General features: G+C 38.8%; 1 protein-coding gene across 2 annotated transcripts; it reads left to right on the top strand.

Annotated features, from left to right (window-relative positions):
• The first annotated feature begins 541 nt into the window (after window positions 1–541).
• Window positions 542–9,200, top strand: mims2 (mitochondrial inner membrane scaffold 2). Of its 2 annotated transcripts, none has more exons than XM_039654272.2 (3): window positions 542–1,268; window positions 3,531–3,691; window positions 7,954–9,200. In XM_039654272.2, the coding sequence occupies exons 1-3, from the start codon at window positions 873–875 to the stop codon at window positions 8,168–8,170; spliced, it is 774 nt and encodes a 257-aa protein (XP_039510206.2). In that variant the 5' UTR covers window positions 542–872; the 3' UTR covers window positions 8,171–9,200. The 2 variants fall into 2 exon arrangements, with proteins under 2 accessions (XP_039510206.2, XP_039510197.2); XM_039654263.2 differs by having other exon boundaries at window positions 548–1,268; window positions 3,525–3,691.
• The last annotated feature ends 16,483 nt before the right edge of the window (window positions 9,201–25,683 follow it).

Raw genomic sequence — 25,683 nt, 5'->3', positions numbered from 1 at the left:
TAAGCTTTACTTCGGCCTAATCATAGAAGGGTCATGTTTGCCGGACACGTGACCAGTAGGCCTGGGACATTTGGGGGGATTTTGTTCGTTTGAATGAATTAATGAAGCTCATTTAAAACAGTTCACACTAAATCTGGGAATAAACGTCAAAGCTTTTCACAGTGAAACATCATCATAAGTTTGTTGTGCACGAATGCCGCAACGCCGATCAGCCGCTTCAGTCCCGCCTCTATGACGACACACGTCAATCAATCACTGTCACTCTGACAAACTGCTGATTCATACTTACTTGACTATTTTTTCCGCAAGACTGGTCTATTTAAACTATTTAAACCCTCTAAAATGGACTGAAATGAACTTCGCGACTGCGGACGTGTTCCAGCACGTATGAATGATGTTATCAGTGTTTGCATGTAGGTAAACATTCATCATCAGTTTGTCTTCCATATGGCTCTTTTCCAACTTCCAAATCCCTTCAATCACCAGTCGATGTGATCTGTGTGTGAATGTCTTATTTAAAAAAAGGAGGAATGCACGGTGGATCATGAATTATGAATGATGATATCATTGCTCTATGAACTTTGCTCATGCCTATGATTAGCACGTCGAGACAGGGACAGTTTTACAACCTTTCACTGGATCTCAAAGAGCAAAAGGACACTTTCCACACGACAATATCTCACTGTGAACAAAACATCTAGATTCCGTTCCGTTCGTTTAGAAGTGCATTATTCCCCAATAATTGTTGTTTTGAGCAGCTCGTGTTATTGTCGGAGGAAGGCGGGTCTTCACGGACTGATCCGCGATCAGCTGAGGCGTCACAGTCCGCACGTTAGGATCATATTTAGCGTTATTCCCGTGCATGTCGAACGATGTTTCACTGTCGGAGGAACGTTTCGGGAGCGTCTTTGTTCCTGCAGCGGTTGAACTTCTCCGGAACGCTTCATCTTCACGCGAGCGGCGTCCGTGCGATGCGATGCTGGCGATTAAACGCAAGCAAAGCCAACGTTTTATTATTCCGTCCATGTTCACGTGAGAGTCCGTTCGGAACGTCGCCGGGTTTAGTTGTTGCGCGCGCGCGAATGGCGGCGTTTGTTTTGAACGCGACGCCGCGACGAGAATACGGCAGCGACATCTTGAAATCACCCAAAGAACTCGAGTCGTTCTTAACGGTCCGTTCTTCGGCTGCTGTCATGGTGATGCAAACGAGACGATCGACCACGACGCCCGAGAAAACGCGAGATGAACGCGCCGCTGATATTCAAACGGTACGTCAGAGTTACGAAACCGGCTGTTGCATATAATTTATTTATTTATCGTGCATTAATGTGTACAGGTGGATTCGGCAGGTTGTAGTGGGTATCGTGTGTGCAGAACGCTTGTGTTGTTGCTGTTCATATGCTCTTTGTTCCGTTCTGAGTGTGTAAACTATTGAACGGTGTGTTTTGCAGTGTGTGTGTTGTTCTGTCACGTGGTTACACGCTTGTCATAAGAGTTTATGCTCTTTGTTGTCGTTTTTACTTCCTCTGTCTTCATACAGAAACTGTCCCTCGAAGTTTACTATGGTAACGTTACACTGATGCTAGTGTGTGTGTGTGTGTGTGTGTGTGTGTGTGTTCTGTAGCCTATCGTGCATGTCTCTGTAACATCAGAGAATCGCAGAGTATGATTATTATGGCTTTCATGTGTTTATCTGTCATGTGTGGATCCGAGTGTGTCATCATGTTTCAGATGCTCTGCAGAACCTGATGATGATCTTTCACTTTCACTGGAATGTAAAGAAGGATAGTCATTCCAGATGAAGTTGATTTTCTTGTTTGTGTGTGTGTGTGTGTGTGTGTGTGTGTGTCCGAGAGAGAGAGTATGTAATGCAGTCTACTTTTTCATCAAGTAAATATTGTGCATTATTCTCAAAAATGTTGAGGTTGGGACAAATAATTTAAAAGTCTCTCTCTCTCTCTCTGTGTGTGTGTGTGTGTGTGTGTGTGTGTGTTTGTGACTGTATGTCTCACTCACTCTGATCTCTCAGGCCTTGACTGTTATTTGTTCTCATTATTTGCTGGGGTCAGCGGAGCGTCTGGCGTGTGTCCACAGGTTTTGTTGGATTAGTGTGTGTGTGTGTGTGTGTGTAGAGTCACACACGACCTTCACACGTCATCTGTTCCCTCCCTCTGGCTTTAGCTTTATAAACTATTTTTATCAATTCTAATGCAGCATTCATTGCTGGGAAATAACAAGACTGGGTTGCAAACCACACACACACACACACACACACACACACACACACACACACACATATGTGTGTAACATCTCACTCAGCTCCTCCAGATGAATGTGTGTAGATTATGTTGTGCGTCTGTTTTGTCGTCAAACAATCTTATCTCACACAACACACCATTGTGTCTGAACGTTGGCATGTTGCCCTACACACACACACACACACACACACACACACACACTCACGCACGGCTGCTGTCTCTATGGAAATGAAAAGCCTGTATTGTGTGTGAATGTTGGGGTTGAATGAGGGCAGATTTGCGGCTCTGGTGTCACATGCGGAAAACAAACCAGTTTTGATTGGCGTTTTCAGTGTGTTGATGTTCGTATTCTGAACCTCGTCAGTGTGTGTGTTTTATATCTCACACACATCAAGTCTACCGGACTATTGGACGTAAAATTAGATCTTACTTGCGTTCCATCCGATGTTTATTTCTGAATCCTCGCTCACGGCCTTCTCAATAGAACTTCAGTGATTGGCTCCTGAAGCAGTCACTCGAGAGCTTCTGTGCTCTGATTGGCTGAGGACTGGTGCTAAGCCCCTCCCACGAGGCCTTTTGGCAGCTTTCACTTTGAATCCATTAGTATTTCCCTAAACTACAGTCAGGTGTGTGTCTGTGTGAATTCATGCAGCGCTTTGTCTAATAACGATTGTTTCAAAGCAGCGTCACAGTTATGAACAGAAGAGGATCAGTGATGCGAACTTCATCATACATGATATGAGACAAATTACAATTCTGTATCAGTATTTTTGAGTATTGTTTACCAGTATTAGTTTTTTTTGTCTGTATTTTTTTGGTGTTTTTCGTATTTTGTACCAGTATTGCTTTTATATCAGTATTTTGTGGTGTATATATATTTTTAGTGTTTTTTAACTTTATATTTTGAATATTTTGTATCATTTATATTTTTTTTGTATTATAAATCAGTATTTTTGAGTATTTAGTCCCAGTATTTTGTGATTTTTTTTCAGTATTTTGTACTAGTTTTAGGGTTTTTTAGTATTTTGTAACAGTATTAGTTTTTTTATCAGTATTTTTTAGCATATATGTTTACTGTTTTTTTAACTGTATATTTTTAGTATTTTGTATCATTATGTTCTTTTTTGTATTGAATCAGTATTTTTGAGTGTTGTGTGTCAGTATTTTGTGATATTCTTCAGTATTTTGCATTAGTGTTGGGACTGTCTGCTTGTGGTTTTCCGCGGTCAGATCTGTTAAATCTCTCCTGTTGAACTCTTCCGTCAGGATCAGGTGTCGCCCGTGTCCCGTGCTGAAGGTCAAGGGTCAGACGGGAAGCTCAGTCGGGCACAGCAGCTCAGGAAGGTGTTTAAGGAGTACGGGGCCGTCGGCGTCTCCTTCCACATCGGGATCTCCCTCATGTCTCTGGGAATATTCTACCTCTCCGTATCCAGGTGAGATTCAGGCCTTTAACATAAAGCTGCAGTGTTCATGCCACCAAACTACAGTCATGTGTGTGTCTGTGTGAGTGAGTGACCTTTATTTCTACAGCGCTTTGTTTAATAACGATTATTTCAAAGCAGCTTCACAGTTATGAACAGGAATAGAATAGAATCAGTGATGCAAACTTCATCATATATTCAAATTCATCATATTCAAATTCTGTTGTAAAGACATTATTAATTTTGTGTCAGTATTTTTAGAATTGTGTTAGTATTTTGTGTCAGTATTTTTAGTATTTTGTGTCAGTATTTTTAGAATTTTGTGTCAGTATTTTTAGAATTTTGTGTCAGTATTTTTAGTATTTTGTGTCAGTATTTTTATTGTTTTGTGTCAGTATGTTAAGAATTTGGTGTCAGTATTTTTAGAATTTAGTGCCAGTATTTTTAGTATTTTGTGTCAGTATTTTAGTATTTTGTGTCAGTATGTTAAGAATTTAGTGTCAGTATTTTTAAAATTTTGTGTCAGTATTTTTAGTATTTTGTGTCAGTGTTTTGTGTCAGTATTTTTAGAACTTTGTCAGTATTTTTAGTATTTTGTGTCAGTATCTTTAGTATTTTGTCTCAGTATGTTAAGAATTTAGTGTCAGTATTTTTAGTATTTTGTGTCAGTATTTTTAGTATTTTGTCAGTATCTTTAGTATTTTGTGTCAGTATTTTTAGTATTTTGTGTCAGTATTTTTAGAATTTTGTGTCAGTATTTTTAGTATTTTGTGTCAGTATTTTTAGTATTTTGTGTCAGTATTTTTAGAATTTTGTGTCAGTATTTTTAGAATTTTGTGTCAGTATTTTTAGTGTTTTGTGTCAGTATTTTTTGTATTTTGTGTCAGTATTTTTAGTGTTTTGTGTCAGTATTTTTAGAATTTTGTGTCAGTATTTTGTGTCAGTATTTTTAGTGTTTTGTGTCAGTATTTTTAGTATTTTGTGTCAGTATTTTTAGAATTTTGTGTCAGTATTTTGTGTCAGTATTTTTAGTTATTTGTGTCAGTATTTTTAGTATTTTGTGTCAGTGTTTTTAGAATTTTGTGTCAGTATTTTGTGTCAGTATTTTTAGTGTTTTGTGTCAGTATTTTTTGTATTTTGTGTCAGTATTTTTAGTGTTTTGTGTCAGTATTTTTAGAGTTTTGTGTCAGTATTTTGTGTCAGTATTTTTAGTGTTTTGTGTCCGTATTTTTAGTGTTTTGTGTCAGTATTTTGTGTCAGTATTTTTAGAATTTTGTGTCAGTATTTTGTGTCAGTATTTTTAGTGTTTTGTGTCAGTATTTTTAGTATTTTGTGTCAGTATTTTTAGAATTTTGTGTCAGTATTTTGTGTCAGTATTTTTAGTGTTTTGTGTCAGTATTTTTAGTATTTTGTGTCAGTATTTTTAGTGTTTTGTGTCAGTATTTTTAGTGTTTTGTGTCAGTATTTTTATATTTTGTGTCAGTATTTTTAGAATTTTGTGTCAGTATTTTGTGTCAGTATTTTTAGTGTTTTGTGTCAGTATTTTTAGTGTTTTGTGTCAGTATTTTTATTGTTTTGTGTTAGTATTTTTAGAGTTTTGTGTCAGTATTTTTAGTGTTTCGTGTCAGTATTTTTAGTGTTTTGTGTCAGTATTTTTATTGTTTTGTGTCAGTATGTTAAGAATTTAGTGTCCGTATTTTGTGTCAGTATTTTTAGTGTTTTGTGTCAGTATTTTTTGTATTTTGTGTCAGTATTTTTAGAATTTTGTGTCAGTATTTTTAGTGTTTTGTGTCCGTATTTTTAGTGTTTTGTGTCAGTATTTTTAGTATTTTGTGTCAGTATTTTTAGAATTTTGTGTCAGTATTTTGTGTCAGTATTTTTAGTGTTTTGTGTCAGTATTTTTAGTATTTTGTGTCAGTATTTTTAGAATTTTGTGTCAGTATTTTGTGTCAGTATTTTTAGTGTTTTGTGTCAGTATTTTTAGTATTTTGTGTCAGTATTTTTAGTGTTTTGTGTCAGTATTTTTAGTGTTTTGTGTCAGTATTTTTATATTTTGTGTCAGTATTTTTAGAATTTTGTGTCAGTATTTTGTGTCAGTATTTTTAGTGTTTTGTGTCAGTATTTTTAGTGTTTTGTGTCAGTATTTTTATTGTTTTGTGTTAGTATTTTTAGAGTTTTGTGTCAGTATTTTTAGTGTTTTGTGTCAGTATTTTTAGTGTTTTGTGTCAGTATTTTTATTGTTTTGTGTCAGTATGTTAAGAATTTAGTGTCCGTATTTTGTGTCAGTATTTTTAGTGTTTTGTGTCAGTATTTTTTGTATTTTGTGTCAGTATTTTTAGAATTTTGTGTCAGTATTTTTAGTGTTTTGTGTCAGTATTTTTAGTATTTTGTGTCAGTATTTTTTGTATTTTGTGTCAGTATTTTTAGTGTTTTGTGTCAGTATTTTTAGAATTTTGTGTCTGTATTTTTAGAATTTTGTGTCAGTATTTTTAGAATTTTGTGTCAGTATTTTTAGAGTTTTGTGTCAGTATTTTTAGTGTTTTGTGTCAGTATTTTTAGTGTTTTGTGTCAGTATGTTAAGAATTTAGTGTCAGTATTTTTAGAATTTTGTGTCAGTATTTTGTGTCAGTATTTTTAGTATTTCGTGTCAGTATTTTTTTAATTAGTATGTTTTGTTATTTTTATAGTTTCTTTGTATTTTGCATCAATATTTTTTCTCACAGTATTTAGTTTTTTTTATCAGTATTTTTAAAAAATATATTTCAGTATTTGTGTCAGTATTTTGGGGGTATTTTTGTATTGTGTCAGTATTTTTAGTGTTTTGTGTCCGTATTTTTAGTGTTTTGTGTCAGTATTTTTAGTATTTTGTGTCAGTATTTTTAGAATTTTGTGTCAGTATTTTTAGTGTTTTGTGTCAGTATTTTTAGTATTTTGTGTCAGTATTTTTAGAATTTTGTGTCAGTATTTTGTGTCAGTATTTTTAGTGTTTTGTGTCAGTATTTTTAGTATTTTGTGTCAGTATTTTTAGTGTTTTGTGTCAGTATTTTTAGTGTTTTGTGTCAGTATTTTTATATTTTGTGTCAGTATTTTTAGAATTTTGTGTCAGTATTTTGTGTCAGTATTTTTAGTGTTTTGTGTCAGTATTTTTAGTGTTTTGTGTCAGTATTTTTATTGTTTTGTGTTAGTATTTTTAGAGTTTTGTGTCAGTATTTTTAGTGTTTTGTGTCAGTATTTTTAGTGTTTTGTGTCAGTATTTTTATTGTTTTGTGTCAGTATGTTAAGAATTTAGTGTCCGTATTTTGTGTCAGTATTTTTAGTGTTTTGTGTCAGTATTTTTTGTATTTTGTGTCAGTATTTTTAGAATTTTGTGTCAGTATTTTTAGTGTTTTGTGTCAGTATTTTTAGTATTTTGTGTCAGTATTTTTTGTATTTTGTGTCAGTATTTTTAGTGTTTTGTGTCAGTATTTTTAGAATTTTGTGTCGGTATTTTTAGAATTTTGTGTCAGTATTTTTAGAATTTTGTGTCAGTATTTTTAGAGTTTTGTGTCAGTATTTTTAGTGTTTTGTGTCAGTATTTTTAGTGTTTTGTGTCAGTATGTTAAGAATTTAGTGTCAGTATTTTTAGAATTTTGTGTCAGTATTTTTAGTATTTCGTGTCAGTATTTTTTTAATTAGTATGTTTTGTTATTTTTATAGTTTCTTTGTATTTTGCATCAATATTTTTTCTCACAGTATTTAGTTTTTTTTATCAGTATTTTTAAAAAATATATTTCAGTATTTGTGTCAGTATTTTGGGGGTATTTTTGTATTGTGTCAGTATTTTTTATAACAGTATTTTCTTGTATTTTGTATCAGAATTTTTTTGGTTTATTGTATCAGTTTTTTTTTTTATTTTGTATTAATATTTTTTTTTTTTATCAAGTTTCTATTTTGTATCAGTGCATTTTTTGGAGTATTTTGTGTCTAGTTTTTGGTATTTTATATCAGTGTACTTTGAGTATTTTGTGTCAGTATTTTTTTGCTATTCTTCTAGTATTTTGCATCAGTATTTGTAGTTTTTTACAAGTATTTCTTCTTGTAAATTGTGCAAATTGGCTAGTAGATTCATAACATTTTTGTATTGCTTTTTGTCTGAGTGTGGAAAGAATTGTTGTTAAATGCATTTATCACACATAGACTCATCCTCACATCACCTTCTCCAAACTCTTCACACACTGATCAAAGTATTGAATCCCGCTTGTAAGAAAGTAATATATGTGTGTGTGTGTTCTCAGCGGGCTGGACGTGGCGTCTCTGCTGTGTAAGCTGGGCTTCAGTGAGTCGGTGGTTCAGTCCAAGATGGCCGCCGGCACGAGCACGTTTGTTCTGGCGTACGCCGTACACAAGCTCTTCGCCCCGGTGCGCATCAGCGCCACACTGGTGTGTGTGCCGTTCATCGTGAGACACCTCCGGAAGACGGGACTCTTCAAACCCAGGACATCCGGCCCGTGAGCCTCACACACACCACTCGACACTCTTCATAAGCTTCTCTAGATGCCTTCTCAGAGCATTTCACTGATAATGAACTCACTACAGGAACTGGATAATGCATCCGTGCATTTATTAATCGTACAGTACCTCTTTAGTATGGATGGCGGTCCTCCTTGCTGCGTGTGCATGATGTTCTTCCTCAGCGGTGTGCAGGGAACGTCTGAACGCTGAGGAAGACCGTGACCCCTGGTGAACTTCCTGTGCCTCGTCGGATGTTGGAGCGATCAGGTGTTTAATGAATGTTCTTTAGTTTTAACCTCTGCAGCCCTTAATATCAGCTGTGGTCTTTGTAAATATAGATTGAACGTTGATGAAGGACTGGTTTGTCTTGTTCTTACACAGTTTCATTTAATTCGCACTAAAGCTAACGATGGATTTTCAGGACATTTTTTTTTTGTGACTGTTAAATATATTGAAAAAATGATTGTGTAATATTGCACAGACAATGTTATATTTGCCTACATATAATTATAAAATATTTTTTTTGCCCAATATTGACATTTTTTTCACTGATTGTAAATGCTTTTTGATCATATATGATTATTTGACCTTTCGTGATTATTTATGACTCTTCATCATCATATGTGAAACATCAAAATTACAATATGCTATTGTAATATGTTTGTGTAATATAATCTGTCTTGATTTCTCACATTTCAGAGCAAATAATCTGATTCTCAGGTGATCCTGTAGATGGCGCTGCAGTTACACTAAAACACACGCTACACAAAATGTGCAAAATGTTTTGCAAGATTTGAGGTGGGATGTGAGATCATCACAAGGACGTGTGTGTGTGTGTTTTATTATTTTTGAGCACTTGAAACGGACGCGTTTTCACAAAATCACATAGCATTTTTTAAGTAATTATTATTTACTTATTTACTTTGAGATTTAACAAAAATATCTGAATATTCTCATATCATATCTACTTGCTAAAAGTACTTTGAATTTACACAAATCAAATAATGTGTGCATTATGACCTTCCTTGAGCTGCTCTTTGAAAAAAATGGACAATAAAAAAAGAATTGTGTGTAAATACATAAATACAGAAACCCCAGCAAAAACATTTTCACAAAAGGAAACTCGAATCATAAACCACATTTAATCTCTTTGAGCTCATTATATCAGCAACATCATAACTGATGTTTGATACTGTGCAAAACAAAATACATAAATGTATCGCAAAACTCACACAAAAAATGTATTTTTGAAACATACAGCTCTTACATTCATATCCACTGGGCAAAAAATTAATAAATGACTGAAATTCAGTTTTTTAATCAGAAACAGGATTGTGTTTGAAGAGTTTGATATGACAAGCGTAATCAGTGTGTGTGTGTTCCATCAGTCATCAGCAGGTGTCAGTGTTTGACCGGAACAATCTCATAATTCAGTTTCTGAATATTATATTCCTCTCTGCGGTGAATCAAGAATAAATGTGTTTATCATAAAGACACCGTCATATTCATTTCTGAAGTGAAGGATGTCATAGTTAATACTGATTTAATGTAAATTATGCTCATCTTCAAAGTATATTTATTTACAGTATTGATCATTAGTGCACTCTATGCATGAGTTCAAAGGTCATTTTTCATTTCTACAGGCTTTATACAGTACAGAACATGAACATAACAAACTTCAACAAACATGAGGTGAATTCAATTTCAAAATATGTAATATACAGTGCATTTACGCATCATTTACATTACTAAAGTTATAGAAAAGACACGGTAAAATAATGTGTTAAACATTTTATTTGAATCCTTAGATACGTATATGACTGGATTCAAATTAAATGCAGAAGACAATGTGAGGCAGCTGATCTACACAGTACACACACACATAAACACATACATAAATATATACACACATACATAAATGCTACGTCTGATCGCAATATCTCAGCTCTGGAAGGGTCTAGAGCCTCCATTTTTGCACTCAGGTTTAAGTCTCATGGCCCTCTATCAGAATCCAGAGTTTTGAGAAGATTGGAGACACTTCATTTTTCGCCCAAAAAAAAAAAACGTAAGGGGTACCACTGTCGTTTTTTTTTCGGGTCGAAATTTTGAGATTCGATATCTCAGCTCTGGGAGGGGCTAGAGCCTCCATTTTTGCACTCAGGTTTAAGTCTCATGGCCCTCTATCAGAATCCAGAGTTTTGAGAAGATTGGAGACACTTCATTTTTCGCCCAAAAAAAAACACGTAAGGGGTACCACTGTCGTTTTTTTTTCGGGTCGAAATTTTGAGATTCGATATCTCAGCTCTGGGAGGGGCTAGAGCCTCCATTTTTGCACTCAGGTTTAAGTCTCATGGCCCTCTATCAGAATCCAGAGTTTTGAGAAGATTGGAGACACTTCATTTTTCGCCCAAAAAAAAAAACGTAAGGGGTACCACTGTCGTTTTTTTTTCGGGTCGAAATTTTGAGATTCGATATCTCAGCTCTGGGAGGGGCTAGAGCCTCCATTTTTGCACTCAGGTTTAAGTCTCATGGCCCTCTATCAGAATCCAGAGTTTTGAGAAGATTGGAGAAACTTCATTTTTCGCCCCAAAAAAAAAAAACGTAAGGGGTACCACTGTCGGTTTTTTTTTCGGGTCGAAATTTTGAGTTTCGATATCTCAGCTCTGGAAGGGTCTAGAGCCTCCATTTTTGCACTCAGGTTTAAGTTTCATGGCCCTCTATCAGAATCCAGAGTTTTGAGAAGATTGGAGACACTTCATTTTTCGCCCCAAAAAAAAAAACGTAAGGGGTACCACTGTCGTTTTTTTTTCGGGTCGAAATTTTGAGATTCGATATCTCAGCTCTGGGAGGGGCTAGAGCCTCCATTTTTGCACTCAGGTTTAAGTCTCATGGCCCTCTATCAGAATCCAGAGTTTTGAGAAGATTGGAGACACTTCATTTTTCGCCCAAAAAAAAAAACGTAAGGGGTACCACTGTCGTTTTTTTTTCGGGTCGAAATTTTGAGATTCGATATCTCAGCTCTGGGAGGGGCTAGAGCCTCCATTTTTGCACTCAGGTTTAAGTCTCATGGCCCTCTATCAGAATCCAGAGTTTTGAGAAGATTGGAGAAACTTCATTTTTCGCCCAAAAAAAAAACGTAAGGGGTACCACTGTTGTTTTTTTTTCGGGTCGAAATTTTGAGATTCGATATCTCAGCTCTGGGAGGGGCTAGAGCCTCCATTTTTGCACTCAGGTTTAAGTCTCATGGCCCTCTATCAGAATCCAGAGTTTTGAGAAAATTGGAGACACTTCATTTTTCGCCCAAAAAAAAAAAAACGTAAGGGGTACCACTGTCGTTTTTTTTTTGGGGCGAAATTTTGAGATTCCATATCTCAGCTCTGGAAGGGGCTAGAGCCTCCATTTTTGCACTCAGGTTTAAGTCTCATGGCCCTCTATCAGAATCCAGAGTTTTGAGAAGATTGGAGACACTTCATTTTTCGCCCAAAAAAAAAAAAAACGTAAGGGGTACCACTGTCGTTTTTTTTTGGGGCGAAATTTTGAGATTCGATATCTCAGCTCTGGGAGGGGCTAGAGCCTCCATTTTTGCACTCAGGTTTAAGTCTCATGGCCCTCTATCAGAATCCAGAGTTTTGAGAAGATTGGAGACACTTCATTTTTCGCCCAAAAAAAAAAAAACGTAAGGGGTACCACTGTCGTTTTTTTTTCGGGTTGAAATTTTGAGTTTTGATATCTCAGCTCTGGAAGGGTCTAGAGCCTCCATTTTTGCACCCAGGTTTAAGTCTCATGGCCCTCTATCAGAATCCAGAGTTTTGAGAAGATTGGAGACACTTCATTTTTCGCCCAAAAAAAAAAACGTAAGGGGTACCACTGTCGTTTTTTTTTGGGGCGAAATTTTGAGATTCGATATCTCAGCTCTGGAAGGGGCTAGAGCCTCCATTTTTGCACTCAGGTTTAAGTCTCATGGCCCTCTATCAGAATCCAGAGTTTTGAGAAGATTGGAGACACTTCATTTTTCGCCCAAAAAAAAAAACGTAAGGGGTACCACTGTCGTTTTTTTTTGGGGGCGAAATTTTGAGATTCGATATCTCAGCTCTGGAAGGGGCTAGAGCCTCCATTTTTGCACTCAGGTTTAAGTCTCATGGCCCTCTATCAGAATCCAGAGTTTTGAGAAGATTGGAGACACTTCATTTTTCGCCCAAAAAAAAAAAAACGTAAGGGGTACCACTGTCGTTTTTTTTTTCGGGTCGAATTTTTGAGTTTCGATATCTCAGCTCTGGAAGGGTCTAGAGCCTCCATTTTTGCACTCAGGTTTAAGTCTCATGGCCCTCTATCAGAATCCAGAGTTTTGAGAAGATTGGAGACACTTCATTTTTCGCCCAAAAAAAAAAACGTAAGGGGTACCACTGTCGTTTTTTGTTCGGGTCGAAATTTTGAGATTCGATATCTCAGCTCTGGGAGGGGCTAGAGCCTCCATTTTTGCACTCAGGTTTAAGTCTCATGGCCCTCTATCAGAATCCAGAGTTTTGAGAAGATTGGAGACACTTCATTTTTCGCCCAAAAAAAAAAAAACGTAAGGGGTACCACTGTCGTTTTTTTTTCGGGTCGAAATTTTGAGATTCGATATCTCAGCTCTGGGAGGGGCTAGAGCCTCCATTTTTGCACTCAGGTTTAAGTCTCATGGCCCTCTATCAGAATCCAGAGTTTTGAGAAGATTGGAGAAACTTCATTTTTCGCCCCAAAAAAAAAAACGTAAGGGGTACCACTGTCGTTTTTTTTTTCGGGTCGAAATTTTGAGTTTCGATATCTCAGCTCTGGAAGGGTCTAGAGCCTCCATTTTTGCACTCAGGTTTAAGTTTCATGGCCCTCTATCAGAATCCAGAGTTTTGAGAAGATTGGAGACACTTCATTTTTCGCCCAAAAAAAAAAACGTAAGGGGTACCACTGTCGTTTTTTTTTGGGGCGAAATTTTGAGATTCGATATCTCAGCTCTGGAAGGGGCTAGAGCCTCCATTTTTGCACTCAGGTTTAAGTCTCATGGCCCTCTATCAGAATCCAGAGTTTTGAGAAGATTGGAGACACTTCATTTTTCGCCCAAAAAAAAAAACGTAAGGGGTACCACTGTCGTTTTTTTTTGGGGGCGAAATTTTGAGATTCGATATCTCAGCTCTGGAAGGGGCTAGAGCCTCCATTTTTGCACTCAGGTTTAAGTCTCATGGCCCTCTATCAGAATCCAGAGTTTTGAGAAGATTGGAGACACTTCATTTTTCGCCCAAAAAAAAAAAAACGTAAGGGGTACCACTGTCGTTTTTTTTTTCGGGTCGAATTTTTGAGTTTCGATATCTCAGCTCTGGAAGGGTCTAGAGCCTCCATTTTTGCACTCAGGTTTAAGTCTCATGGCCCTCTATCAGAATCCAGAGTTTTGAGAAGATTGGAGACACTTCATTTTTCGCCCAAAAAAAAAAACGTAAGGGGTACCACTGTCGTTTTTTTTTCGGGTCGAAATTTTGAGATTCGATATCTCAGCTCTGGGAGGGGCTAGAGCCTCCATTTTTGCACTCAGGTTTAAGTCTCATGGCCCTCTATCAGAATCCAGAGTTTTGAGAAGATTGGAGAAACTTCATTTTTCGCCCCCAAAAAAAAAACGTAAGGGGTACCACTGTCGTTTTTTTTTCGGGTCGAAATTTTGAGATTCGATATCTCAGCTCTGGGAGGGGCTAGAGCCTCCATTTTGCACTCAGGTTTAAGTCTCATGGCCCTCTATCAGAATCCAGAGTTTTGAGAAGATTGGAGAAACTTCATTTTTCGCCCCAAAAAAAAAAAACGTAAGGGGTACCACTGTCGTTTTTTTTTTGGGGCGAAATTTTGAGATTCGATATCTCAGCTCTGGAAGGGGCTAGAGCCTCCATTTTTGCACTCAGGTTTAAGTCTCATGGCCCTCTATCAGAATCCAGAGTTTTGAGAAGATTGGAGACACTTCATTTTTCGCCCAAAAAAAAAAAAACGTAAGGGGTACCACTGTCGTTTTTTTTTCTGGTCGAAATTTTGAGATTCGATATCTCAGCTCTGGGAGGGGCTAGAGCCTCCATTTTTGCACTCAGGTTTAAGTCTCATGGCCCTCTATCAGAATCCAGAGTTTTGAGAAGATTGGAGAAACTTCATTTTTCGCCCCAAAAAAAAAAACGTAAGGGGTACCACTGTCGTTTTTTTTTTCGGGTCGAAATTTTGAGTTTCGATATCTCAGCTCTGGAAGGGTCTAGAGCCTCCATTTTTGCACTCAGGTTTAAGTTTCATGGCCCTCTATCAGAATCCAGAGTTTTGAGAAGATTGGAGACACTTCATTTTTCGCCCAAAAAAAAAAAAACATAAGGGGTACCACTGTCGTTTTTTTTTCGGGTCGAAAATTTGAGATTCGATATCTCAGCTCTGGGAGGGGCTAGAGCCTCCATTTTTGCACTCAGGTTTAAGTCTCATGGCCCTCTATCAGAATCCAGAGTTTTGAGAAGATTGGAGACACTTCATTTTTCGCCCAAAAAAAAAAAACGTAAGGGGTACCACTGTCGTTTTTTTTTTCGGGTTGAAATTTTGAGTTTTGATATCTCAGCTCTGGAAGGGTCTAGAGCCTCCATTTTTGCACCCAGGTTTAAGTCTCATGGCCCTCTATCAGAATCCAGAGTTTTGAGAAGATTGGAGACACTTCATTTTTCGCCCAAAAAAAAAAACGTAAGGGGTACCACTGTCGTTTTTTTTTTGGGGCGAAATTTTGAGATTCGATATCTCAGCTCTGGAAGGGGCTAGAGCCTCCATTTTTGCACTCAGGTTTAAGTCTCATGGCCCTCTATCAGAATCCAGAGTTTTGAGAAGATTGGAGACACTTCATTTTTCGCCCAAAAAAAAAAAACGTAAGGGGTACCACTGTCGTTTTTTTTTCGGGTCGAATTTTTGAGTTTCGATATCTCAGCTCTGGAAGGGTCTAGAGCCTCCATTTTTGCACTCAGGTTTAAGTCTCATGGCCCTCTATCAGAATCCAGAGTTTTGAGAAGATTGGAGACACTTCATTTTTCGCCCAAAAAAAAAACGTAAGGGGTACCACTGTCGTTTTTTTTTTCGGGTCGAAATTTTGAGATTCGATATCTCAGCTCTGGGAGGGGCTAGAGCCTCCATTTTTGCACTCAGGTTTAAGTCTCATGGCCCTCTATCAGAATCCAGAGTTTTGAGAAGATTGGAGACACTTCATTTTTCGCCCAAAAAAAAAAAACGTAAGGGGTACCACTGTCGTTTTTTTTTCGGGTCGAAATTTTGAGATTCGATATCTCAGCTCTGGAAGGGGCTAGAGCCTCCATTTTTGCACTCAGGTTTAAGTCTCATGGCCCTCTATCAGAATCCAGAGTTTTGAGAAGATTGGAGACACTTCATTTTTCGCCCAAAAAAAAAAACGTAAGGGGTACCACTGTCGTTTTTTTTCGGGTCGAAATTTTGAGATTCGATATCTCAGCTCTGGGAGGGGCTAGAGCCTCCATTTTTGCACTCAGGTTTAAGTCTCATGGCCCTCTATCAGAATCCAGAGTTTTGAGAAGATTGGAGACACTTCATTTTTCGCCCAAAAAAAAAAAAACGTAAGGGGTACCACTGTCGTTTTTTTTTCGGGTCGAAATTTTGAGATTCGATATCTCAGCTCTGGGAGGGGCTAGAGCCTCCATTTTTGCACTCAGGTTTAAGTCTCATGGCCCTCTATCAGAATCCAGAGTTTTGAGAAGATTGGAGAAACTTCATTTTTCGCCCCAAAAAAAAAAAACGTAAGGGGTACCACTGTCGTTTTTTTTTTCGGGTCGAAATTTTGAGTTTCGATATCTCAGCTCTGGAAGGGTCTAGAGCCTCCATTTTTGCACTCAGGTTTAAGTCTCATGGCCCTCTATCAGAATCCAGAGTTTTGAGAAGATTGGAGAAACTTCATTTTTCGCCCCCAAAAAAAAAACATAAGGGGTACCACTGTCGTTTTTTTTTTGGGGCGAAATTTTGAGATTCGATATCTTAGCTCTGGAAGGGGCTAGAGCCTCCATTTTTGCACTCAGGTGTAAGTCTCATGGCCCTCTATCAGAATCCAGAGTTTTGAGAAGATTGGAGACACTTCATTTTTCGCCCAAAAAAAAACAACGTAAGGGGTACCACTGTCGTTTTTTTTTCGGGTTGAAATTTTGAGTTTTGATATCTCAGCTCTGGAAGGGTCTAGAGCCTCCATTTTTGCACCCAGGTTTAAGTCTCATGGCCCTCTATCAGAATCCAGAGTTTTGAGAAGATTGGAGACACTTCATTTTTCGCCCAAAAAAAAAAAACGTAAGGGGTACTACTGTCGTTTTTTTTTCGGGTCTAAATTTTGAGATTCGATATCTCAGCTCTGGGAGGGTCTAGAGCCTCCATTTTTGCACTCAGGTTTAAGTCTCATGGCCCTCTATCAGAATCCAGAGTTTTGAGAAGATTGGAGACACTTCATTTTTCGCCCAAAAAAAAAACGTAAGGGGTACCACTGTCGTTTTTTTTTCGGGTCGAAAATTTGAGATTCGATATCTCAGCTCTGGGAGGGGCTAGAGCCTCCATTTTTGCACTCAGGTTTAAGTCTCATGGCCCTCTATCAGAATCCAGAGTTTTGAGAAGATTGGAGACACTTCATTTTTCGCCCAAAAAAAAAAACGTAAGGGGTACCACTGTCGTTTTTTTTTTTGGGGCGAAATTTTGAGATTCGATATCTCAGCTCTGGAAGGGGCTAGAGCCTCCATTTTTGCACTCAGGTTTAAGTCTCATGGCCCTCTATCAGAATCCAGAGTTTTGAGAAGATTGGAGACACTTCATTTTTCGCCCAAAAAAAAAAAACGTAAGGGGTACCACTGTCGTTTTTTTTTCGGGTCGAATTTTTGAGTTTCGATATCTCAGCTCTGGAAGGGTCTAGAGCCTCCATTTTTGCACTCAGGTTTAAGTCTCATGGCCCTCTATCAGAATCCAGAGTTTTGTAAAGATTGGAGACACTTCATTTTTCGCCCAAAAAAAAAAACGTAAGGGGTACCACTGTCGTTTTTTTTTCGGGTCGAAATTTTGAGATTCGATATCTCAGCTCTGGGAGGGGCTAGAGCCTCCATTTTTGCACTCAGGTTTAAGTCTCATGGCCCTCTATCAGAATCCAGAGTTTTGAGAAGATTGGAGACACTTCATTTTTCGCCCAAAAAAAAAAAACGTAAGGGGTACCACTGTCGTTTTTTTTTCGGGTCGAAATTTTGAGATTCGATATCTCAGCTCTGGGAGGGGCTAGAGCCTCCATTTTTGCACTCAGGTTTAAGTCTCATGGCCCTCTATCAGAATCCAGAGTTTTGAGAAGATTGGAGAAACTTCATTTTTCGCCCCAAAAAAAAAAACGTAAGGGGTACCACTGTCGTTTTTTTTTTGGGTCGAAATTTTGAGTTTCGATATCTCAGCTCTGGAAGGGTCTAGAGCCTCCATTTTTGCACTCAGGTTTAAGTTTCATGGCCCTCTATCAGAATCCAGAGTTTTGAGAAGATTGGAGACACTTCATTTTTCGCCAAAAAAAAAAAAAACGTAAGGGGTACCACTGTCGTTTTTTTTTCGGGTCGAAATTTTGAGATTCGATATCTCAGCTCTGGGAGGGGCTAGAGCCTCCATTTTTGCACTCAGGTTTAAGTCTCATGGCCCTCTATCAGAATCCAGAGTTTTGAGAAGATTGGAGAAACTTCATTTTTCGCCCCAAAAAAAAAAACGTAAGGGGTACCACTGTCGTTTTTTTTTCTGGTCGAAATTTTGAGATTCGATATCTCAGCTCTGGGAGGGGCTAGAGCCTCCATTTTTGCACTCAGGTTTAAGTCTCATGGCCCTCTATCAGAATCCAGAGTTTTGAGAAGATTGGAGAAACTTCATTTTTCGCCCCAAAAAAAAAAAACGTAAGGGGTACCACTGTCGTTTTTTTTTTGGGGCGAAATTTTGAGATTCGATATCTCAGCTCTGGAAGGGGCTAGAGCCTCCATTTTTGCACTCAGGTTTAAGTCTCATGGCCCTCTATCAGAATCCAGAGTTTTGAGAAGATTGGAGACACTTCATTTTTCGCCCAAAAAAAAAAACGTAAGGGGTACCACTGTCGTTTTTTTTTTGGGGCGAAATTTTGAGATTCGATATCTCAGCTCTGGAAGGGGCTAGAGCCTCCATTTTTGCACTCAGGTTTAAGTCTCATGGCCCTCTATCAGAATCCAGAGTTTTGAGAAGATTGGAGACACTTCATTTTTCGCCCAAAAAAAAAAACGTAAGGGGTACCACTGTCGTTTTTTTTTTGGGGCGAAATTTTGAGATTCGATATCTCAGCTCTGGAAGGGGCTAGAGCCTCCATTTTTGCACTCAGGTTTAAGTCTCATGGCCCTCTATCAGAATCCAGAGTTTTGAGAAGATTGGAGACACTTCATTTTTCGCCCAAAAAAAAAAAACGTAAGGGGTACCACTGTCGTTTTTTTTTCGGGTCGAATTTTTGAGTTTCGATATCTCAGCTCTGGAAGGGTCTAGAGCCTCCATTTTTGCACTCAGGTTTAAGTCTCATGGCCCTCTATCAGAATCCAGAGTTTTGAGAAGATTGGAGACACTTCATTTTTCGCCCAAAAAAAAAAACGTAAGGGGTACCACTGTCGTTTTTTTTTCGGGTCGAAATTTTGAGATTCGATATCTCAGCTCTGGGAGGGGCTAGAGCCTTCATTTTTGCACTCAGGTTTAAGTCTCATGGCCCTCTATCAGAATCCAGAGTTTTGAGAAGATTGGAGACACTTCATTTTTCGCCCAAAAAAAAAAAAACGTAAGGGGTACCACTGTCGTTTTTTTTTCGGGTCGAAATTTTGAGATTCGATATCTCAGCTCTGGGAGGGGCTAGAGCCTCCATTTTTGCACTCAGGTTTAAGTCTCATGGCCCTCTATCAGAATCCAGAGTTTTGAGAAGATTGGAGAAACTTCATTTTTCGCCCCAAAAAAAAAAACGTAAGGGGTACCACTGTCGTTTTTTTTTTCGGGTCGAAATTTTGAGTTTCGATATCTCAGCTCTGGAAGGGTCTAGAGCCTCCATTTTTGCACTCAGGTTTAAGTTTCATGGCCCTCTATCAGAATCCAGAGTTTTGAGAAGATTGGAGACACTTCATTTTTCGCCCAAAAAAAAAAAAAACATAAGGGGTACCACTGTCGTTTTTTTTTCGGGTCGAAAATTTGAGATTCGATATCTCAGCTCTGGGAGGGGCTAGAGCCTCCATTTTTGCACTCAGGTTTAAGTCTCATGGCCCTCTATCAGAATCCAGAGTTTTGAGAAGATTGGAGACACTTCATTTTTCGCCCAAAAAAAAAAAACGTAAGGGGTACCACTGTCGTTTTTTTTTTCGGGTTGAAATTTTGAGTTTTGATATCTCAGCTCTGGAAGGGTCTAGAGCCTCCATTTTTGCACCCAGGTTTAAGTCTCATGGCCCTCTATCAGAATCCAGAGTTTTGAGAAGATTGGAGACACTTCATTTTTCGCCCAAAAAAAAAAACGTAAGGGGTACCACTGTCGTTTTTTTTTTGGGGCGAAATTTTGAGATTCGATATCTCAGCTCTGGAAGGGGCTAGAGCCTCCATTTTTGCACTCAGGTTTAAGTCTCATGGCCCTCTATCAGAATCCAGAGTTTTGAGAAGATTGGAGACACTTCATTTTTCGCCCAAAAAAAAAAAACGTAAGGGGTACCACTGTCGTTTTTTTTTTCGGGTTGAAATTTTGAGTTTTGATATCTCAGCTCTGGAAGGGTCTAGAGCCTCCATTTTTGCACCCAGGTTTAAGTCTCATGGCCCTCTATCAGAATCCAGAGTTTTGAGAAGATTGGAGACACTTCATTTTTCGCCCAAAAAAAAAAAACGTAAGGGGTACTACTGTCGTTTTTTTTTCGGGTCTAAATTTTGAGATTCGATATCTCAGCTCTGGGAGGGGCTAGAGCCTCCATTTTTGCACTCAGGTTTAAGTCTCATGGCCCTCTATCAGAATCCAGAGTTTTGAGAAGATTGGAGACACTTCATTTTTCGCCCAAAAAAAAAACGTAAGGGGTACCACTGTCGTTTTTTTTTCGGGTCGAAATTTTGAGATTCGATATCTCAGCTCTGGGAGGGGCTAGAGCCTCCATTTTTGCACTCAGGTTTAAGTCTCATGGCCCTCTATCAGAATCCAGAGTTTTGAGAAGATTGGAGACACTTCATTTTTCGCCCAAAAAAAACAACGTAAGGGGTACCACTGTCGTTTTTTTTTCGGGTCGAAATTTTGAGATTCGATATCTCAGCTCTGGGAGGGGCTAGAGCCTCCATTTTTGCACTCAGGTTTAAGTCTCATGGCCCTCTATCAGAATCCAGAGTTTTGAGAAGATTGGAGACACTTCATTTTTCGCCCAAAAAAAAAAACGTAAGGGGTACCACTGTCGTTTTTTTTTCGGGTCGAAATTTTGAGATTCGATATCTCAGCTCTGGGAGGGGCTAGAGCCTCCATTTTTGCACTCAGGTTTAAGTCTCATGGCCCTCTATCAGAATCCAGAGTTTTGAGAAGATTGGAGACACTTCATTTTTCGCCCAAAAAAAAAAAAACGTAAGGGGTACCACTGTCGTTTTTTTTTCGGGTCGAAATTTTGAGATTCGATATCTCAGCTCTGGGAGGGGCTAGAGCCTCCATTTTTGCACTCAGGTTTAAGTCTCATGGCCCTCTATCAGAATCCAGAGTTTTGAGAAGATTGGAGAAACTTCATTTTTCGCCCCAAAAAAAAAAACGTAAGGGGTACCACTGTCGTTTTTTTTTTCGGGTCGAAATTTTGAGTTTCGATATCTCAGCTCTGGAAGGGTCTAGAGCCTCCATTTTTGCACTCAGGTTTAAGTTTCATGGCCCTCTATCAGAATCCAGAGTTTTGAGAAGATTGGAGACACTTCATTTTTCGCCCAAAAAAAAAAAAAACATAAGGGGTACCACTGTCGTTTTTTTTTCGGGTCGAAAATTTGAGATTCGATATCTCAGCTCTGGGAGGGGCTAGAGCCTCCATTTTTGCACTCAGGTTTAAGTCTCATGGCCCTCTATCAGAATCCAGAGTTTTGAGAAGATTGGAGACACTTCATTTTTCGCCCAAAAAAAAAAAACGTAAGGGGTACCACTGTCGTTTTTTTTTTCGGGTTGAAATTTTGAGTTTTGATATCTCAGCTCTGGAAGGGTCTAGAGCCTCCATTTTTGCACCCAGGTTTAAGTCTCATGGCCCTCTATCAGAATCCAGAGTTTTGAGAAGATTGGAGACACTTCATTTTTCGCCCAAAAAAAAAAACGTAAGGGGTACCACTGTCGTTTTTTTTTTGGGGCGAAATTTTGAGATTCGATATCTCAGCTCTGGAAGGGGCTAGAGCCTCCATTTTTGCACTCAGGTTTAAGTCTCATGGCCCTCTATCAGAATCCAGAGTTTTGAGAAGATTGGAGACACTTCATTTTTCGCCCAAAAAAAAAAAACGTAAGGGGTACCACTGTCGTTTTTTTTTTCGGGTTGAAATTTTGAGTTTTGATATCTCAGCTCTGGAAGGGTCTAGAGCCTCCATTTTTGCACCCAGGTTTAAGTCTCATGGCCCTCTATCAGAATCCAGAGTTTTGAGAAGATTGGAGACACTTCATTTTTCGCCCAAAAAAAAAAAACGTAAGGGGTACTACTGTCGTTTTTTTTTCGGGTCTAAATTTTGAGATTCGATATCTCAGCTCTGGGAGGGGCTAGAGCCTCCATTTTTGCACTCAGGTTTAAGTCTCATGGCCCTCTATCAGAATCCAGAGTTTTGAGAAGATTGGAGACACTTCATTTTTCGCCCAAAAAAAAAACGTAAGGGGTACCACTGTCGTTTTTTTTTTGGGTCGAAATTTTGAGATTCGATATCTCAGCTCTGGGAGGGGCTAGAGCCTCCATTTTTGCACTCAGGTTTAAGTCTCATGGCCCTCTATCAGAATCCAGAGTTTTGAGAAGATTGGAGACACTTCATTTTTCGCCCAAAAAAAACAACGTAAGGGGTACCACTGTCGTTTTTTTTTCGGGTCGAAATTTTGAGATTCGATATCTCAGCTCTGGGAGGGGCTAGAGCCTCCATTTTTGCACTCAGGTTTAAGTCTCATGGCCCTCTATCAGAATCCAGAGTTTTGAGAAGATTGGAGACACTTCATTTTTCGCCCCAAAAAAAAAAACGTAAGGGGTACCACTGTCGTTTTTTTTTCGGGTCGAAATTTTGAGATTCGATATCTCAGCTCTGGGAGGGGCTAGAGCCTCCATTTTTGCACTCAGGTTTAAGTCTCATGGCCCTCTATCAGAATCCAGAGTTTTGAGAAGATTGGAGAAACTTCATTTTTCGCCCCAAAAAAAAAAAACGTAAGGGGTACCACTGTCGTTTTTTTTTGGGGCGAAATTTTGAGATTCGATATCTCAGCTCTGGAAGGGGCTAAAGCCTCCATTTTTGCACTCAGGTTTAAGTCTCATGGCCCTCTATCAGAATCCAGAGTTTTGAGAAGATTGGAGACACTTCATTTTTCGCCCAAAAAAAAAACGTAAGGGGTACCACTGTCGTTTTTTTTTCGGGTCGAAATTTTGAGATTCGATATCTCAGCTCTGGGAGGCTCTAGACCCTTCCAGAGCTGAGATATCGAAACTCAAAATTTCGACCCGAAAAAAAAAACGACAGTGGTACCCCTTACGTTTTTTTTTTTGGGGCGAAAAATGAAGTTTCTCCAATCTTCTCAAAACTCTGGATTCTGATAGAGGGCCATGAGACTTAAACCTGAGTGCAAAAATGGAGGCTCTAGCCCCTCCCAGAGCTGAGATATCGAATCTCAAAATTTCGACCCGAAAAAAAAAAACGACAGTGGTACCCCTTACGTTTTTTTTTTTGGGCGAAAAATGAAGTGTCTCCAATCTTCTCAAAACTCTGGATTCTGATAGAGGGCCATGAGACTTAAACCTGAGTGCAAAAATGGAGGCTCTAGCCCCTCCCAGAGCTGAGATATCGAATCTCAAAATTTCGACCCGAAAAAAAAACGACAGTGGTACCCCTTACGTTTTTTTTTTTGGGCGAAAAATGAAGTGTCTCCAATCTTCTCAAAACTCTGGATTCTGATAGAGGGCCATGAGACTTAAACCTGAGTGCAAAAATGGAGGCTCTAGACCCTTCCAGAGCTGAGATATCGAAACTCAAAATTTCGACCCGAAAAAAAAAACGACAGTGGTACCCCTTACGTTTTTTTTTTTGGGGCGAAAAATGAAGTTTCTCCAATCTTCTCAAAACTCTGGATTCTGATAGAGGGCCATGAGACTTAAACCTGAGTGCAAAAATGGAGGCTCTAGCCCCTCCCAGAGCTGAGATATCGAATCTCAAAATTTCGACCCGAAAAAAAAACGAGTGGTACCCCTTACGTTTTTGTTTTTTTTGGGCGAAAAATGAAGTGTCTCCAATCTTCTCAAAACTCTGGATTCTGATAGAGGGCCATGAGACTTAAACCTGAGTGCAAAAATGGAGGCTCTAGCCCCTCCCAGAGCTGAGATATCGAATCTCAAAATTTCGACCCGAAAAAAAAACGACAGTGGTACCCCTTACGTTTTTTTTTTTTGGGCGAAAAATGAAGTGTCTCCAATCTTCTCAAAACTCTGGATTCTGATAGAGGGCCATGAGACTTAAACCTGAGTGCAAAAATGGAGGCTCTAGCCCCTCCCAGAGCTGAGATATCGAATCTCAAAATTTCGACCCGAAAAAAAAACGACAGTGGTACCCCTTACGTTTTTTTTTTTGGGCGAAAAATGAAGTGTCTCCAATCTTCTCAAAACTCTGGGTTCTGATAGAGGGCCATGAGACTTAAACCTGAGTGCAAAAATGGAGGCTCTAGACCCTTCCAGAGCTGAGATATCGAAACTCAAAATTTCGACCCGAAAAAAAAAACGACAGTGGTACCCCTTACGTTTTTTTTTTTGGGGCGAAAAATGAAGTTTCTCCAATCTTCTCAAAACTCTGGATTCTGATAGAGGGCCATGAGACTTAAACCTGAGTGCAAAAATGGAGGCTCTAGCCCCTCCCAGAGCTGAGATATCGAATCTCAAAATTTCGACCCGAAAAAAAAACGACAGTGGTACCCCTTACGTTTTTGTTTTTTTTGGGCGAAAAATGAAGTGTCTCCAATCTTCTCAAAACTCTGGATTCTGATAGAGGGCCATGAGACTTAAACCTGAGTGCAAAAATGGAGGCTCTAGCCCCTTCCAGAGCTGAGATATCGAATCTCAAAATTTCGCCCCAAAAAAAAAACGACAGTGGTACCCCTTACGTTTTTTTTTTTTGGGCGAAAAATGAAGTGTCTCCAATCTTCTCAAAACTCTGGATTCTGATAGAGGGCCATGAGACTTAAACCTGGGTGCAAAAATGGAGGCTCTAGACCCTTCCAGAGCTGAGATATCAAAACTCAAAATTTCAACCCGAAAAAAAAACGACAGTGGTACCCCTTACGTTTTTTTTTTTTGGGCGAAAAATGAAGTGTCTCCAATCTTCTCAAAACTCTGGATTCTGATAGAGGGCCATGAGACTTAAACCTGAGTGCAAAAATGGAGGCTCTAGCCCCTCCCAGAGCTGAGATATCGAATCTCAAAATTTCGACCCGAAAAAAAAACGACAGTGGTACCCCTTACGTTTTTGTTTTTTTTGGGCGAAAAATGAAGTGTCTCCAATCTTCTCAAAACTCTGGATTCTGATAGAGGGCCATGAGACTTAAACCTGAGTGCAAAAATGGAGGCTCTAGCCCCTCCCAGAGCTGAGATATCGAATCTCAAAATTTCGACCCGAAAAAAAAACGACAGTGGTACCCCTTACGTTTTTTTTTTTTGGGCGAAAAATGAAGTGTCTCCAATCTTCTCAAAACTCTGGATTCTGATAGAGGGCCATGAGACTTAAACCTGAGTGCAAAAATGGAGGCTCTAGCCCCTCCCAGAGCTGAGATATCGAATCTCAAAATTTCGACCCGAAAAAAAAACGACAGTGGTACCCCTCACGTTTTTTTTTTGGGCGAAAAATGAAGTGTCTCCAATCTTCTCAAAACTCTGGATTCTGATAGAGGGCCATGAGACTTAAACCTGAGTGCAAAAATGGAGGCTCTAGACCCTTCCAGAGCTGAGATATCGAAACTCAAAATTTCGACCCGAAAAAAAAAACGACAGTGGTACCCCTTACGTTTTTTTTTTTGGGGCGAAAAATGAAGTTTCTCCAATCTTCTCAAAACTCTGGATTCTGATAGAGGGCCATGAGACTTAAACCTGAGTGCAAAAATGGAGGCTCTAGCCCCTCCCAGAGCTGAGATATCGAATCTCAAAATTTCGACCCGAAAAAAAAACGACAGTGGTACCCCTTACGTTTTTGTTTTTTTTGGGCGAAAAATGAAGTGTCTCCAATCTTCTCAAAACTCTGGATTCTGATAGAGGGCCATGAGACTTAAA

The sequence above is a fragment of the Pimephales promelas genome, chromosome 8 (assembly GCF_988280905.1).
Source record: "Pimephales promelas chromosome 8, fPimPro1.hap1.1, whole genome shotgun sequence".
In the NCBI taxonomy this organism is placed as follows: domain Eukaryota; kingdom Metazoa; phylum Chordata; class Actinopteri; order Cypriniformes; family Leuciscidae; genus Pimephales; species Pimephales promelas.
This window is presented reverse-complemented; position numbering and strand designations above follow the sequence as displayed.